This window comes from Solea senegalensis, linkage group LG8, assembly GCF_019176455.1.
Source record: "Solea senegalensis isolate Sse05_10M linkage group LG8, IFAPA_SoseM_1, whole genome shotgun sequence".
Classification (NCBI taxonomy): domain Eukaryota; kingdom Metazoa; phylum Chordata; class Actinopteri; order Pleuronectiformes; family Soleidae; genus Solea; species Solea senegalensis.
In genome coordinates, this window is record NC_058028.1 from 23,516,814 (window position 1) to 23,534,544 (window position 17,731).

General features: G+C 41.5%; 1 protein-coding gene and 1 long non-coding RNA gene across 2 annotated transcripts; both read right to left on the reverse strand.

The window, feature by feature from the left end:
- Positions 1 to 599: 599 nt before the first annotated feature.
- Positions 600 to 4,405, reverse strand: LOC122773881 (homeobox protein otx5-A-like). Its single transcript, XM_044032859.1, has 3 exons — positions 4,233 to 4,405; positions 2,984 to 3,135; positions 600 to 2,766 (listed from the first exon to the last, which is right to left on the reverse strand). Exons 1-3 carry the CDS (start codon positions 4,327 to 4,329, stop codon positions 2,128 to 2,130), a joined length of 888 nt encoding a protein of 295 aa, XP_043888794.1. The 5' UTR covers positions 4,330 to 4,405; the 3' UTR covers positions 600 to 2,127.
- Positions 4,406 to 8,410: 4,005 nt separating this feature from the next.
- LOC122773736 lies at positions 8,411 to 10,473 on the reverse strand. Its single transcript, XR_006360915.1, has 2 exons — positions 9,233 to 10,473; positions 8,411 to 9,053 (listed from the first exon to the last, which is right to left on the reverse strand). It is a non-coding gene; the product is annotated as an uncharacterized LOC122773736 (long non-coding RNA).
- Between the last annotated feature and the right edge of the window lie 7,258 nt (positions 10,474 to 17,731).

Sequence of the window (17,731 nt, forward strand, 5' to 3'; positions counted from 1 at the left end):
TTTTAATGGCATCTCATTTGTAAGGAAATGCATTTGTGGGGTGAGCAGCAGAGTGAGAGTGAGCTGCACGCGCGTGAAAAACTTACTAAACTGTCAGCACTTAGGAACTGTTGGAACTGTCACAGATTTGCAGTCAAGGTTTGCAGGACGAGAAAGATCTACCCAGACAAGAAGACACATTAAAACAGGCCTTCCAACGGTAAAAGATTTATATACGAAGCATTGTTATACACAACAACACAAATGTCCTTACTTTGTACGCTTTTTCTGCTGTTATTTACTTTTATTATTATTATAATAATTATGACAATAATGATTATGATCCTCATTATCGAAACCTATTGTGATTCTAGTTGCACCATCTTTGTGTGAAGCAGGAACACTCACAGAAACATTTAGCCATCCAAAAATAATCTGCCCATCACGTGCACGTCATTGTGAGGCTACTGGAGTGTTGAGTTCTAATGTGTATTCTATCTCTTACGTGGATGGATTAGTGGAACGCGCTCAAAATGGCAGCGTTATAAAGAGATGATCTGATTTCAAGCTCACAGCCAGTGTTCAGTGTACAAATAGACAGAGCTCAGTCACCACAGGTCTCTAATGAATGTGTTTAATGACATCAGAGCTATAGTGTGGTCGTGGTGATACTGGTCAAACACAGGAGACAAAATAATTCATTCAGAGAAAGTTAAAGTATAATGCAAACAGGAAAATGACAGTAAATGGTAAAGAAGCATCCTATCACTGCTACATGTGTTGGATAAACCCCTGAGTTTGAAAAAAGAACAATAATAATAATAATAACAATAATAAAGTCAAGAAGCAGAAACCAGAAAAATAAAAAGTTGGCAGTTTTCTAGAAAGAGAATATTAGCAATGTCCATGTCAGCTGACAACATAATATTAATAACAATGAGAGTAATAATAATACTGACAATAATGTCAATTGACCACAATTATTATTTCAATTCACAAGATTTTTTTAAGAAACTTTTTGATTAAGAATATGAAAAACATACAAACATCAAACATTAAAGTGGTGCTCATCACATATTTACTGGCTCGAGCTCACGCTGCATCCCATCATTCCATTTGCAGTCAGAACTCATGTGTTTCCAACCTCAGGATTACACACGGTTGTAATGTTAATGGCACTTCTGTTTCCCACTAACTGTGTGTGTGTGTGTGTGTGTGTGTGTGTGTGTGTGTGTGTGTGTGTGTGTGTGTGTGTGTGTGTGTGTGTGTGTGTGTGTCATGTAGCGGGAGTTGGTGTTATTGCCCCCTTGAATTCTCTTTGGAGCGCAGTGACGTGGAAGCAACAGCAGAGAGCTTTCTCTCTCTCACCATCACATATGTCAGCAACGTTATGTGAGATGAAGTCATCTCCTCACGCCGTGTGACCATTGTGGTTCAAATGAAGTGGAAATGATCCTGTTACACAAACAGTCCACGGGTGTTTTTTACTACAGCCATGCTCAAGGGCAGCTCTTCTCTTCTCCATCACACCATCAGGGCTGGAACCATCAGCTTCTGTCTGCTACAGTGTTCACGGGTTGGTGAGCTCGTGCAGTCTCTTGTCAGTGCCTGAAAATGAACTTTGAGTTTGTCTCAACGCTTTTTTTTTGTCTTTTTTGAATAACATTGGTGATGAGAAGCAGCTTCTTTCTTTTTTAGAAGAGAAATAATACATCACAGAAAGTACAAAGACCAACTTTAGGAGGAAGAAATAAATACACAAGTGTGGGATCACATTAGTTTAACCTTTTGATTGTATGCTGCGAACATTTAGTTCAACATTTTACTTTGAAACAATTGGTTCAAATCAATTAAACCAAAGAAACATAAGAACAAACAAAATATCCATTATCCAGAAGCTAAATTGTTTTTTTTTCTTTGCTCACTTAAAAGTTGTAAAATGATTTTATTCTAAAGATGTTGTTTGATTTCACTGCTGATTGTTGTTGAAGTTAGAAACGCAGTTTTCATGTGTTCATTACAAGAGAAGCATCAACACATGAATTCACTTCAAAAACAAAGATTATTCGAGTTGATTAGACATGAACTGATTCACGTGTCCCAACTTCTCTTCCATCTACTTCACACCCGTGCCCCACGTGCTGTTGTTTACAAGACTTGGAACTTCCAGGAGTTCTGGTCTTTGTAGTCCAGACAGTCAGTAGCATTGAAATTGAGCTTCCAGGCAGCTTGATCCTTGTAGTCTAGACAGTCGACGGCTCCGAATCCCAGCGAGGCAGCGGTGTAGCTCTGTGAGGAGAGGGAGGCGGGGGACTGGCTGAGAGGCCCGCCCATGGAGGAGGCCGTGATGGGGCTCAGGGCTCCTCCGGTGCCCGACAGCTGCGGGTGCATGGGGGACAGGTAGGAGCTGCAGTCCAGGCCAGTGAAGTAGGAGGAGGTTCCTGCGTAGCTCTGGCTGTAGGCCGGGGCCTGGCTGTAGGTCATGGGGTAGGTGGTGGTGCGCTGCATACACGGGGTGGTGGACACAGACAGAGGGTCAGGCAGCGGGGAGATGGACGCTGGACTCCAGATGGACACCGTGGCACCAGCTGAGCTGGAACTAGGGGTGATGGCGTTGCCTGGAGGAGGGGGCGGAGGGCTGTAAGGTCCACTGGTGGCGTTGGCACTGGCTTCAGTGTTGGACTCACGAGCGGGGGACGCCTTCTTTTTAGGAGGGCGGGGTTTGGACTGACCCGTGCTCTGCTGCTGCTGCTGCCGGCACTTGGCACGACGGTTCTTAAACCACACCTGGAACAGGAACTATAGAGTCAGCGTTACAGCGAAGAGCGATCGCTGAGTAAACTGTGTAAAAGCTGCTTTAAAACATCTGTGTGACGTATATGCACGTGCAGAGAGCGACAAAGAGGGAGAGAGAGAGAACAGAGAGAGAGAGACAGACAGACAGAGAGAGAGAACAGAGAGAGAGAGAGAGAAAAGAGGAAAAAGTATATGTGTCACGTGGTACCTGGACCCTGGACTCGGGCAGGTTGATCTTGAGAGCCACCTCCTCCCTCATGAAGATGTCTGGGTAGCGCGTTTTGGCAAACAGAGCCTCCAGGATGTCCAGCTGAGCGCGCGTGAAGGTGGTGCGCTCCCGTCGCTGTTTACGCGGCGTGCCTACAAGAAGTAATAAAGCATTGTTCTAATGTTTTATAATGTTTTTACCAATGGCACAGGCATGAGCAGGTATGCAAAAAGCATTTATAAATAAAGTACCAAAAGAAAAAAAATGAAATAACTAATTAACTGTGGCGCAGGAGAAAAATGCTGCTGAAATAATAATAATAATAATAATGATAATAACAATAATAATGATGATGATGATAATAATAATAATAATAATAATAATGATAATAGTAATAATAATAATAACAATAATAATGATGATAATAAAATAATAATAATGATGATATTAAAATAATGACAATAAAATAATAATAATGCTAATAATAATAATGCTAATAGTAATAATAATAACAATAATAATAATAACAACAACAATAATAATGATAATAATAACAATAATATTTACAACAAATGCTATTTAAAAGACACAGTGCGGTGCCCTAACTATTTAACAGACAATGTCAGTTACGATCGATTTTTAACTATTAATAATTCATTCTAATTTAAAAGTTTTTCGACCATTTTGATGGTATAATTATTTTATTTTTGAGTTTTGATCAAAGTTAAACGAAATATAAATGTGAAATGAAATGAAATGATGGGATGTTTCCGGGCACTAACTGAACCCATTTAAACAGTTACATCTATATTTACATCTAAACTAAAGTTCCTCCACATTACAGATTAAATTAGATTATTATCAGTGTCAAACTCTCTTCTCTGGGATGACAGATGCTGCTCATGTCAAACATCGAAACATGGATTCAAAATAAACAACATAAATGTAGCATCGTGGTGTAAATAGGTTACGTGTCTGCGTCTCCAGTCACACACACGCTCACGTCGTTGTTGTTTCTGTGTAATCCTCTGAATGTATAGGTCAGGTGAACACATGTGATGCTCGCACACATAAACACATGCAGCCTGTCATTTATGTTAAAATAAAAATTTAAAAACTAGAAGCCACTTCATCCATTCACCCTACATTCATCCAAACACTTTAGACTGAACGACTGAAGAGAAATTTCACAATTTAAAGCCAGAAAAACAACACAGTGACAGAGTGACAGAGTGAGGCTGGGACTTACTGGGGTATCCCACGGCGGTGTGGAGCAGATCCATGCCCGGGCCGGACAGCGTTAACCCGTTCACCGCGTAATGTGGTTGTTTAATGTAGGACATCATTCCTCCTGCAGCCTTTAAAACAACCCGCTCTCTCTCTCTCTCTCTCTCTCTCTCTCTCTCTCTCTCTGTCCCCTCTCTCTCTCTCTCTTCCCTGACCTGGTGTCAGGGGTCTCTCTCTCTCTCTCTCTCTCTCTCTCTCTCTCTCTCTCTCTCTTTCTCTCTGTCCCCTCTCTCTCTCTCTCTCCTCGTTTCTGACCTGGTGTCCAGGGGTCTCTCTCTCTCTCTCTCTCTCTCTCTCACACTCTCTCTCTCTCTCTCTCTCTCTCTCTCTCTTCTTGATCGTCTGTAACTTTGTTGTTGTTATAGTTGTGGCGCGCGTGTGTCCACCTGACGCGTGAACTCAGCACAAATGATTCTGAAGTATAACAGTTACTATAATGTTTCACTAACAACTACCAGCTGACTGAAAACATGACTTATCAAATATGATGAAGCCTGAAGAAAGAGGCGAACCGCATCACGTCTCCAGGTGAGAGGTCAGGCCTCCTGCAGTGTATGCTGCTCGTGCTGCTGCTGCGGCTCCTGCTGTGGGCTCCCTGAGGAGGAAGAGGAGGAAGAGGAGAATGTGGAGCTGCAGAGTGGACAAGTGCGGCGAGCAACAAGAGACTGACTAATTACAAGTCACTTCTTAACCTAGTAGACACCCAGAGCCCTCCTCCCTCTCTCTCTCTTTCTCGCTCTCTCATTCGTAGGCGCGCGCTCCGCTCACTCGTGCACACGCGCATATATACTGTATTCATAGCGATGATAATGATTTAGTAAAGACTATATAATTCAAATTCAAATAATAATTGACTGAAAACAAGAAGTTGTATTGTCATTAAACTGACACAAACATTCACGTGTGACTAACGCACTCATTCAATGATTTTATGTGAACAGTAAACTGTGTTGTGTGTTGTGTCCTCTCTCCTCGTTGGTCATGGAATAACTATAGGTTCATAACATGTCTCCAATAATAAATCATATTTATCTGTGTCTTTTCCTGTGCATATGACACACTATGCGGGCCTCCTAAAACAGTGTGTGTGTGTGCGTGTGTGTGCGCGTTAGTGCGTGTGCGTGCGTGCGTGTTTGTGTGTGGGGAGTGAGACGGCAGAGGGGGTGAACAGGCCGGATTAAAGACAGCAGCACAAAGACTGCGTTGTTCTGCGGTTAAATCCCCTTCTGATCCCCATCATGCTCCCTTCCGTCCATTCATCCATTCATTCACCAATAATAATAAGAATTAGAATAAGAATAAGAATAATGAGAAAAATAACTAGTACCGCGCGTGGTGAATAAATGGGTAAGAGCGCTTCAGTTACAGGGCACTTCCTGTTTAAAATGGCTGACTTCCTGTTCGGTCAAATGCATGTAAACGTGTTCAGGGAAGTTCCCTTGTCTTAAAGGCGACATTGAAAGCTTGTGTCACACATATATATGTTAGTTATGGAGGTCTACTTACATATATTAACTTGTTTTCATGGTCACATATATATGTTAGTTATGGAGGTCTACTTACATATATTAACTTGTTTTCATGGTCACATATATATGTTAGTTATGGAGGTCTACTTACATATATTAACTTGTTTTCACGGTCACATATATGTTAGTTATGGAGGTCTACTTACATATATTAACTTGTTTTCATGGTCACATATATATGTTAGTTATGAGGTCTACTTACATATATTAACTTGTTTTCATGGTCACATATATGTTAGTTATGGAGGTCTACTTACATATATTAACTTGTTTTCATGGTCACATATATATGTTAGTTATGTGAGGTCTACTTACATATATTAACTTGTTTCACGGTCACAATATATATAGTTATGGAGGTCTACTTATATATTAACTTGTTTTCATGGTCACATATATGTAGTTATGGAGGTCTACTTACATATATTAACTTGTTTTCATGGTCACATATATGTTGTTATGGAGGTCTACTTACATATATTAACTTGTTTTCATGGTCACATATATATGTTAGTTATGGAGGTCTACTTACATATATTAACTTGTTTTCATCACATATATGTTAGTTATGGTCTACTTACATATATTAACTTGTTTTCATGGTCACATATATATGTTAGTTATGGAGGTCTACTTACATATATTAACTTGTTTTCATGGTCACATGTATGTTAGTTATGGAGGTCTACTTACATATATTAACTTGTTTTCATGGTCACATATATATGTTAGTTATGGAGGTCTACTTACATATATTAACTTGTTTTCATGGTCACACATATATGTTAGTTATGGAGGTCTACTTACATATATTAACTTGTTTTCATGGTCACATATATGTTAGTTATGGAGGTCTACTTACATATATTAACTTGTTTTCATGGTCACACATATATGTTAGTTATGGAAGTCTACTTACATATATTAACTTGTTTTCATGATTAAAAACCTCCTAATCGCTGCAAACGAGCCGATCAAAATATTTCCTCACTGACGCTCTCGTCAGCCGCGCTGTTTCAGACCAAAATCACACCCCCAGAATGTAGACTGTGTCAACGAGAGCTTTCCCACTGTCCTGTGATTGGCCAGGTACCTGGAAGTGACGTAATAGATAGGCCAGCTCTCAGATACACAGCTCCCCCTCTGGCACGGTGGATGCTCTGCATCTCAGCAGCTACAATGAGAGTAGTTCTTCTTCTTCTGCGGTTGAATGTACGCAACCGGATGTGCCCGGACTTGTGCCGCACCAGGAGGTGCTACGGTGGTGAGAGGAGTGGTGAGGATTTCTGATGACGACATCAAATTAAGGAAGTGCCGATCCGCTTCGCAGAGCCCAGGAAAACAATAAAAACCTATTTTCTCAGCAGTGGCTGAACTGTTTGTTCTGAAACTTTAGGGTTTCATAAACGAGGTCATGACGCAGATACACACACACACAAATGCAGCGTTAATTGGAGCTTCTGGTCTATGTGGCCTTTAAATATCAAGTGTTTGTGCAGATCGGACAATCTTAGAGTTTACTTCCTGTTTTGGGCATTCCACTTCCTGTTGGGAGGTCATCTTTTGCAGACATGCTCAGGACAGGTCCCAGGTGTCACATACAGGGTGGTGTGCAGATCGGATAACGTATGGCAAAGTTAGAGGTCACTTCCTGTTTAAAATGGCCGACTTCCTGTTCAGCCAATGGCGTCTCCGTAAACATTTTCAGGGAAGGTCCCATCACTCACATATAAGGTTTCGTGCAAATCGGACAACGTACGGCAAAGTTAGAAGGCACTTCCTGTTTAAAATGGCCGACTTCCTGTTCGGTCAACGGCGTCTCCGTAAACATATTCAGGGAAGGTCCTGTAACTCACATATCTGGTTTTGTGTCAATCGGACAATGTAAGACTTTACGTTCCACCAGGGCCGGCTCTTGGCATAGGCGATATAGGCGGTCGCCTAGAGCGCCATCTGCTGGAGGGGCGCCGCGAGACGACTAGTGACTAGTATACAGTCACTTTTGAGCGCGACATTACATTACATTACATGTCATTTAGCAGACGCTTTTATCCAAAGCGACTTACAATTGAATCGAGTACAATCAGCCAGGGGTGGAATCGAACCTGCGACTATGATGTCTTTCGCACACAGGGTACCAGTCTTAACCACTGAGCCACTCCACCCCACACACACGCTCGTGGACACACACACACACAATCTCGCCTAGGGCACAAAATTAGGTAGAGCCGGCCCTGCGTTCCACTTCCTGTCGGGAGGTGACCTTTTACGGACATGTTGAGGAAGGGTCTGGGGTCCCACAAACTAAGTTTCAAGTGGATTCAACAATCCCTGTTGGAGCAGCATCAAAAACTATAAGTGTAATTCTGTCTGCTGTCACCAGGGGGTGCTGTATTTGAAAATGAATCTTTTCATATAGACGTGTTCAGGGCCGGACTGTCATCAATCCTAGCAAGTTTGGTTCAGATCGGACCAGGATTGGCGAACCCTATGGGCCCATGGGCACTGCAAAGCCAGTGAATACTTAGCTACATTGTAAGTTATATCAAACAACTCAGAACAACAACTCAGAACAAAGACAGTGTTCGGCTATAATGGATGAAGCAAATTGTTGTTGTTGTTGTTTTTTCTTTATTCATTTATTTGTAGTAAACAGGAGCATTGACTGGTATGTTCACTTTTATTCAGTCATTTACATGATTCAGAATCTTTCTTTGCATAGACATGATTACATAGGCTATAAGGCTGTAGTGCATGGTTTATTGTATATGTATTTGATTGTTGCGTGACATTTGTTGTGTGGATAGTTTGATGTGGTGAAGGACGACTGCTGCTTGGTGGGAGGCACTAGGACCCAGAGCAGAAACAAATTAAGGACAACCAGCACATAAGAGGCTTAGGACATCTAATCCAGCTCCTACACAACACACACATGAACTCAGACACACACACACACACACAGAGCATTTCATAAACACATTTTGAAACAAACATGCATTCATGTCCCACGCAAACACAGACATTGTATTTTCATTTCCTCCAAACTTGTTTTTCACTCCGCTCACTGACCTCACCTTCCATCCCACTCCTCCATATGCTGCACTGTTGCCCTCCTTTCATTTCCATAGGAAATATGTATCCTCTCGTCCTTCATGTGAGGACACATTCAACACAGTTATAGAGAATTATGTGTAGATAATTATGTGTGATATTGAATGTTTCAGTAGCCTTTTCAGTTTTTAAATGGTGAAACACTGAAAAGAAGAAAAAATCAATCAATCAATCAATAAAAGCTTGGACTCATATATTTAACCAAGTCATCATTTTGATAGAGTGTCAGGCACAGGACAAGCTGTATGTGTTACCACATGTTTAGAGCATTGTTACTTTGTGTGATGATGAAAACATGTTAATCGTGTGCCTGTGTGTGTACCTGGTTTCTGCCTCTAGATCCATTTTAATAGACATGGGATTCATACAGTGATGATTGTGCTCCATGAGGCTCTGACAATGACTGACAACAGAAAGACGTTTGATTAGAAGATGACAACAAGTCTTTTGTTTTGGGTCTTTCAGTAATATCACTGAAGTATGGAACATTTAGTTTATTATTAGTATTGTTATTGTTATTCCAGTTAAAAGCCTTTCTCACTGCCGTTCTGCCGGAGACTTTTCGTTTGTGGGTGGCTTTACACCAAAATGGTATTTGCATTCACTCTTGTTTTTTCATTTGGATGAGTAGCATACTGTCAGAGGAGACTTCTGTGCACCAAATGTAGACTTATACTAAAAAGAGATTTTTCCCAAATCCTAACCTTTAAAGCCAGATCTTATCCATTAAAGAGCCCTTTACAGTTGTGAGGACCAGAAAAAAGTCTTCATTGTCCCAAAGTGTCTTACCTCCTAATATGGTTGATAAGTTTTTTTGGTCCTCACAAAGACACACAAACAAGAACACAAACACTATTCCCTCTGTACCACTGACATCATGTTGCTTTTTGTTATGTTTGTGTGTGTGTAGGAGAGAGTGTGTGAGTGACAGTTTACACAGAGACACACGTGCACACACACACACGCACAGAGTTCAGCCGATTTATCATAATATGCTTTATCTGAAAAGTAAGTATCTTACCTCGGGATAAAGGGAGGAAAGAGGGGTTTGTGGCCAGACTGACAGACGAGGGTGGATGGAGAGAGGCGAGTGCTCAGAGAGCAGGACCTGCACTGCACAGGGTGGACTGATCATTATTGATAAGGTAACCTGGGAGCGATGGGGCCCACAGTGGTGTGTGTGTGTATGTGGAGAGGCTGAGTGACAGACTGAGAGCATGTGCTGCTTATAATGAGAGGGACCTGGAGGAGGAAGGAAGGAAGGAAGGAAGGAAAAGCAAAGTAGTGCGATGCTAAAAAAAAAAAGCAGGACAGAAATAAGTGGCACAGATGGGGAAGTGCATAGGAAGGAGGCACGCAGGGATGTAGTCTGAGCTCTGTGGATGTTTCTGTTACAACTGTATGTGTTGTTTCTGAGAGAATACTTTAGATGTGGTTATTCATGTGTGTGTGTGTGTGTGTTCCAGATATTACTCAAGTCTCCATCACATACGGTGAAGACCAGTTGTCTGGTTAGTATGAGGTTAGGGTAAGGTTAAGATTAGGTTGTGGTTAAGGTTAGAGTAAGTGTCCAGGAAATGAATTTAAGTCAATGTAATGTCCTCTGAAGTCATGCAAAGCTGACTGTGTGTGTGTGTGTGTGTGTGTGTGTGTGAGTATCAGGGTCAGCATTCCTCATTAAAGTGATGTGAGGATTACTCTGCATGAGTCCAGACCTTGTCCCTTTGCACAGCACTTACATCTCTTGTAAAGCGATGGTTTATAGTTCCAATACTGTTCAGGGTTATTTTTTAAAGACCCTGTCATTAACATCTATGATGTGAACGTATGTGCAACCAGTGTATAGTGTATCTCTTTGTGTATTATGTAGTAGTTGTGTAATGCAGATGTATGTATGTGATTTGGATAAGTCTATATAGTGATGTACTTATGTATTTCATAACCAACCATATGAATATTTCTCAAAGTTTTAAGCATCACTGTAAGAAAAGTACATCAGTATTGTAACCCGTAACCATGAAGAACAAACAGGCTTTTAAACAGGTGGATAAACTGCAGCCGGTGAGTTGGAAGCAGAGGTACTGAAATATTCTACTCAAGTAAAAGTACCACAATTTTGATCAAATTGTATTTAAGTGCAATTAAAAGTACTAGAATCTCTAAAAATGTAATCCAATTAAAGTAAAAAAGTAGCGTGTTTAAAATGTACTTTTTCTAACAAGGTCGGGGTTTTTTCTTGTGTCGCGCAAAAAGGACAAAGATACAAATCTCACATGAATTGTTTTTAATTAAAGGTAAACCTTTACAAATTAAAATATGCAGACACATGTATCAGTGAAATGCCACTCACTCAGGGACCTTAATTAGCACCAATTCAAAGTGTGTGATTTTTATTTATTTAAGAAATAATAATAATTCAGGCCAATTTCTTTTTACTCAGTAATGGATATGATTTAAAACGTAATGAAGTATGCTACTTTCAAAAAAGCATACTTAAGTTAAAGTAAAATGAGACATTTTTAAAATTAAATAAAAAAATCTACAGAAGTATTTGACAGAAAATAGATAACGGGGTTTCCACGGCCAGACTGACAGACAGGGGAAAACAGACAGACACACCCACTCAAACTGACAGACAGGGGAAAACAGACAGACACACCCACTCACACTGACAGACGGGGAAAAACAGACAGACACACCCACACACCCACTCACACTGACAGACAGGGAAAAGACAGACACACCCACTCACACTGACAGATACAGACACACCCACTCACACTGACAGAGGGAAAACAGACAGACACACCCACTCACACTCAGACAGGGGACAGACAGAGACAGGGGAAACAGACACACACCCACTCACACTGACAGACATGGAAAACAGACAGACACACCCACTCACACTGACAGACAGGGGTAAACAGACAGACACACCGGCCACACTGACAGACAGGGGAAAACAGATGGACACACCCACCACACTGACAGACGACACAGACTCGGGGAAAACAGACAGACACACCCACTCACACTGACAGATAGGGGAAAACAGACACACCCTCACACTGACAGATAGGGGAAAACAGACAGACCACTCACACTGACAGACAGGGGAAACAGACAGACACATCCACTCACACTGACAGACAGGGTAAACAGACAGACACCCACTCACACTGACAGACAGGGAAACAGACAGACACACCCACACACTGACAGACAGGGAAAACAGATGGACACACCCACTCACACTGACACGGGGAAAACAGACAGACACACCCACTCACACTGACAGATAGGGAAACAGACAGACACACACTCACACTGACAGACAGGGAAAAACAGACAGACACATCCACTCACACTCAGACACATCACACTGACAGACAGGGAAAACAGACAGACACATCCACTCACACTGACAGACAGGGGAAAACAGACAGACACATCCACTCACACTGACAGACAAAAAGACACACACCACCACACTGACAGACAGGGACAGACTCACAGGGGAAAACAGACACACCTACTCACACTGACAGACAGGGAAAACAGATGGACACACCCACTCACACTGACAGACACGGAAACAGAGACACACACTGACAGGGAAAACAGATGGACACACCCACACACTGACAGACAGGGGAAAACAGATGGACACACCACTCACACTGACAGACAGGGTAAACAGAGACACACACCCACTCACACTGACAGAAAACAGACAGACACACCCACTCACTCAAAACCTACACCCCAGCCCGCCCACTCCGCTCTGCATCGACAAACCGGCTCGCTGCCCCCTCACTGAGAGGATCGCAGAGGCATTCGCAGAACTCGAGACTGTTCACTGTCCTCGCTCCCAAATGGTGGAACGATCTCCCCATCGACATCCGGACAGCAGAAAGGCTCCACATCTTCCGACGCCGACTAAAAACACATCTCTTCCGACTCTACCCCAACTAAGATGACAAAAAAAAACTTGTACATTGCACTTATGACTAGCACTTCATAGTTTGTTCTACTTGAAGCTCTTACTTACTTCTAGCTCTTATTTGTACCCAAATGTTTAAATGCACTTTTGTAAGTCGCTTTGGATAAAAGCGTCTGCTAAATGACATGTAATGTAATGTAATGTAATGTAACTCACACTGACAGACAGGGGAAAACAGACGGACACACCCACTCACACCTTGCTATTTCATATTCAGCACCCCAAATTGTGCCAGACTCTGGGGGGAATAGGGAAGTAAAAGAGAGGGAAGCACCAGCTCATTCATGGGTTCATCTGTAAATGACATCTTGATCAATTTCCCTGCTGAGTGCATGTGTGTGTCCTGCACACATCTCTAATCCACTGCAGAAACCAGCAGGTGGGCTCCTGCTCTCATACTCATACACCTGGAATAAGATAAGCAGCTGTATCTGTAGATCCAGATTCCACACTATTATGAAACACTCACTAATATAGTGAATGGGTGAATGGCACTGAAACCTATGTAACGCAAATTTTGTAAGTCAACAATATACATGTGGTCTATTCTAACTTTCTGTGTGTGTGTGTGTGTAGTGTGATACAGTAGCTTGGCACCCCCACCCCATATGGCAGCAGACAGCAGTAGTAATCATGGAAGTGGAGCAACAGGCCCTGAGCCTCACTAATCCTCATCCTCACTGTGACACGTGCCACACTGATGCATATACACACTCACAGAAGAGAAGAGTGACGACACAGTACCTTACATTATTAGGAGCAGCTTTTCTCACTAATTATTAGACCCACACACACACACACACACACACACGCACACACTTGCCCAGCATTCGTAGTGAGGACACTTCCAGACATGTTGCATTCCCTAACCTCATACCCTAATCCTAACCGTGTGACTATGTTGGTCCTGAGTTGGGGTACCTGAGGCGGTCCCGGAAGGACCATGCCTAGTCTGATTCCCACTCTGGTGAAAGTTGAGGATGCTACCCCCATCCTAAAACCAGGTCTTAACCTCCAAAAAGCCCTTCAAAAATGTGAGCACCAGCCAAAATGTTCTCACTCCATATGGTTTATATAATGTTTGGTCCCCATAAAGCCACAAATACAAAAACTCACACACATATTTATATCTATTGCAATCTGCTTATTTGGATAGTGTAACCGATGCCTTTTCCCTAACTGTAACATTACAGTTTTTCTCAGTGGCTTTGGTGCTTTTCTCAGATCAGAATGAAAATTCTCAGAACTATTAGTTCAACCTCCACAACATTTATTCATGTGTGCTCATCATAGTAGACATTTCTCCTTTCATACAATTCTCTGCTGTTTTATAACATTATCATTTGCTCATGTCACGTCAGTCAAAATTAACTTATGGATGCTGAATAGTCGTTCCCAATAAAACTATAAATAGCCTTCATTTCATTGCTTGAGTCATTACATACAAAATTGTTGAACTAGTTATCAAATTCTGTCAAGCACATTTTATACCTTTCTTTATCATTGTTTCCTGGAAATGTCTCCTAAATTGAACAATTGCTCTCAGCTGAACTTCAGCTTTCACTCACGAGGACGTGTAACCAATGATAAGCCACTTGTTCACAGTCACTCAGGGATGAGTGACTGTCCCTTACATTGCAAGGGATGATATCTGTTGTGATGTAGATGAAAATATGTGGCCAGACAGACAGGAATGTCTGGTTTACCTATGCTCAGTTACAATATGTACTGTTATATTGCTCACATTTGTTTCTTGTGTTTGTTGTAAATAAGTGACTTTTTCTTTTGCACAATGCTGGAGAATTGCAAAAAGCATATACAGTAAAAATGTGAAACATACTTATTCAGTGTCTTGTACTCACTTACTCCCCTAACTTTTTTTGCATTGGAAAACACTGAGAGAATAAAGTGTCATAATGAAAACTTGACAAAGCCATTTGACTCTTGTTCATACACAATGGTATGAAGACTTTTCATTTTGAGGACACTGGCAGTTTTATTGACATGAATACTTGCTTTTGAGGAATGGACTATCCATTTTGAGCAAGTGGCGTGCTTTTGCAGGTTATCCACTAGGTTTTGCAGTTTGCAGTAACTGTTTTGAGAAATGCACAAACTGCTAATGGTGATGTGAGAAAAGCACCAAAGAGACTGATGATGACAACGAAACTGTAATAACTAACCCTAAAAGGTTAGGGTTAGCTATTAACTGAACCACAAGTGGTTCACACAGCTTAGGTCTAAACTTTCTCAGAAATTGGTTTCTGACTCATTGGGACCAGGTTTTGGTCTCTAAGAGGACTGGTCCTGACAAGGTCAGTGTTTATGCCATTTACTGCAAAAATTGTAAATAAAAGGTTTGTATTTATACAGCACTCAAAGCTGCTGTACATTCACCCGTTCACTCACAGCACATCTATGTCTCCCCATTCACACACAGGAGAAATGTGGGGTTAAGTGACTTGCCCAAGGACACATCGGCATGTGGAACCGGGTATCGAACCCACAACCTTTGAACGATGACTCCCTCTACCACTGAGCTAGCATCGCCCCATGGAACACACACACACACCATGTGATGTGCACCATGTGCATGTTTTAATGCATGTTTTAAATTTCTCTGACAGTCATTTAGAACCTGAGCAGTGCATCACACAAGTACATTGTGTGGCATGAAAGTCCCAAAAAAGTGCTTTTTGAGCAACAGCACCCACAAAAACACGACCACTAACACCCATACACACAAAACATTTTAACTGTGACGCACAAGGAGAACAGGGCTACAATGATTCCCTTATTGTTAATTGGATGTTTAATCCCAAAGAATGTGTCTGATTAGTTTCCACCGGTGGGTCAACGTCTTGCTCAACACTCTCTTTCACAATGGACGGCTGTAACACAGACCTGGGAGCGAGTACACATACACACAGCAGTGCGAACACACACACACACACAAACATTCACAGTATAGAAGTTGCACATGGACACATTAGCATATGTGTGTCTTCACCTTAACATGTAATCATTTATGTTATGGGCAGTTGATTTTGACCCCATAAGGAAGACACGTCCCATATTGTGACTGTGTAAGCAGATTTAGGTCCTACTACCTGGAACACACACACACGCACACACACACACGCACACACACACACACACACACACGCACACACACGCACACACACACACATAGAAAGCTGTACAATAGAAGAAGTTAACATTATAATGAACGTTTCTCATCTGCTTGCATTGGTGTGGTCTTGTCAATGACTCAGTCCAGTGACTGCACAAATGGGCCTTTGCAACACAACCTTTATTTTGCTGCTGCTACTTAAACACCATCAGCTAAAATGAATAAAATGAGGTACAGATAATAGATAAGATAATAAATATGGAGGGAGATAATGATAAATCCTGAACTTACACTGAGACACTTGTAGAAGAAAAGAACCACGGACATCATTCTTAATGTTGCCTCCGACTCCTTTGTGCGCTCTTCATCAGAAAGTTCTTGTATTTCTCTTTGTGTTTGGTCACGTAGTAGCGATTCAGATTATAATCCTTAAACATAGCAACTTGTGTTCCACAAACTAAGCACACGGCTTTAACTTTGATGGCTGTAAAGAAACATTTAGCAGTCCATGTCTTGTTGAAAATTAACTTTTCTTTTTTTAACCTGCCAGGGTTAACGTCATACTGACAACCTTCCAGTTGATGATGAGTCACTCTATTGCTAAATTTAGTATTGTGTTAATACAACTTAATCCAGTCTTTTAAAATACACGTAACTTTCTTTCAGAGTCTCAGGATTCAATTCCAATTCCCAGGGTCACAATTTGATTAAAAATCAATTTCCAGTTCAAAATCATTGTTTGATTCATTTTGTTTTACATGTATTTAAGCTAGTGTGTAACCTATGTATGAGCTGAAAAAGTGAAATTAAATAAAAAAAAATATAAAAGTAAATTTCAATTCAATGCAATTATATTTTTATACATCCAATATCAAAAACACAAGTGGCCTCAAAGGGCTTTACAGTCTGTACAACAAGTGACAAGAAGAAGAAGAAGAAGAAGATTTTTACAAAAACACTTTTATTTACATTTCACATAAATTTACATGGGTCTCACGGTGGTATAGTGGTTAGCACTCTCGCCTTGCAGTGAGAAGACCTGGGTTTGAGCCCCGGTTGGAACAAGGGCCTTTCTGCATGGAGTTTGCATGTTCTCCCCGTGTGTGCGTGGGTTCTCTCCGGGTTCTCCGGCTTCCTCCCACAGTCCAAAAACATGCAATGTGGGGATTAGGTAAATTGGACACTCTAAATTGACCGTAGGAGTGAGTGTGAGAGTGAATGGTTGTTTGTCTCTATCTGTGTGTGGCCCTGCGATGGACTGGCGAACTGTCCAGGGTGTACCCCGCCTATCGCCCGATGTAACTGAGATTGGCACAGCACCCCCCGCGACCCTCTGGTGGAGGATAAAGCGGTAGATGATGACTGATGATAAATGTACATTGCACCATGTAATTGGTGTGTTAAGGTGCTGGTGTTAAAAAAAGTGCAGACATCATTATAATTATTAAAATAAACAGATCAGTCACAAAGAAAATGTGCAAATTGAAGTTTTTCTTCAACAACAGAACAAAGGATGTTTTTAAAAGTTTCCACATCTCCCGTCATTTTATAAAAACTGAATTCCAGCCTCAGTCTGCATTTGGTGCTACAGCACCACACTGAGGCCACTTCTTGCCCTACACCATTTTCCATTTTCTTTTTCCTGGTGACGTAAATTGCCATCTTGGCTTCACCAGAAATAA

What these genes read in the sequence shown, in the direction of transcription:
- LOC122773881 (XM_044032859.1), bottom strand. Translation starts at nt 4,329, where the DNA reads ATGATGTCCTACATTAAACAACCACATTACGCGGTGAACGGGTTAACG. An exon ending in CACCGCCGTGGGATACCCCA is followed by an intron (nt 3,136 to 4,232) that starts GTAAGTCCCAGC and finishes TACTTCTTGTAG; the next exon opens with GCACGCCGCGTAAACAGCGA. An exon ending in TGCCCGAGTCCAGGGTCCAG is followed by an intron (nt 2,767 to 2,983) that starts GTACCACGTGAC and finishes TTCCTGTTCCAG; the next exon opens with GTGTGGTTTAAGAACCGTCG.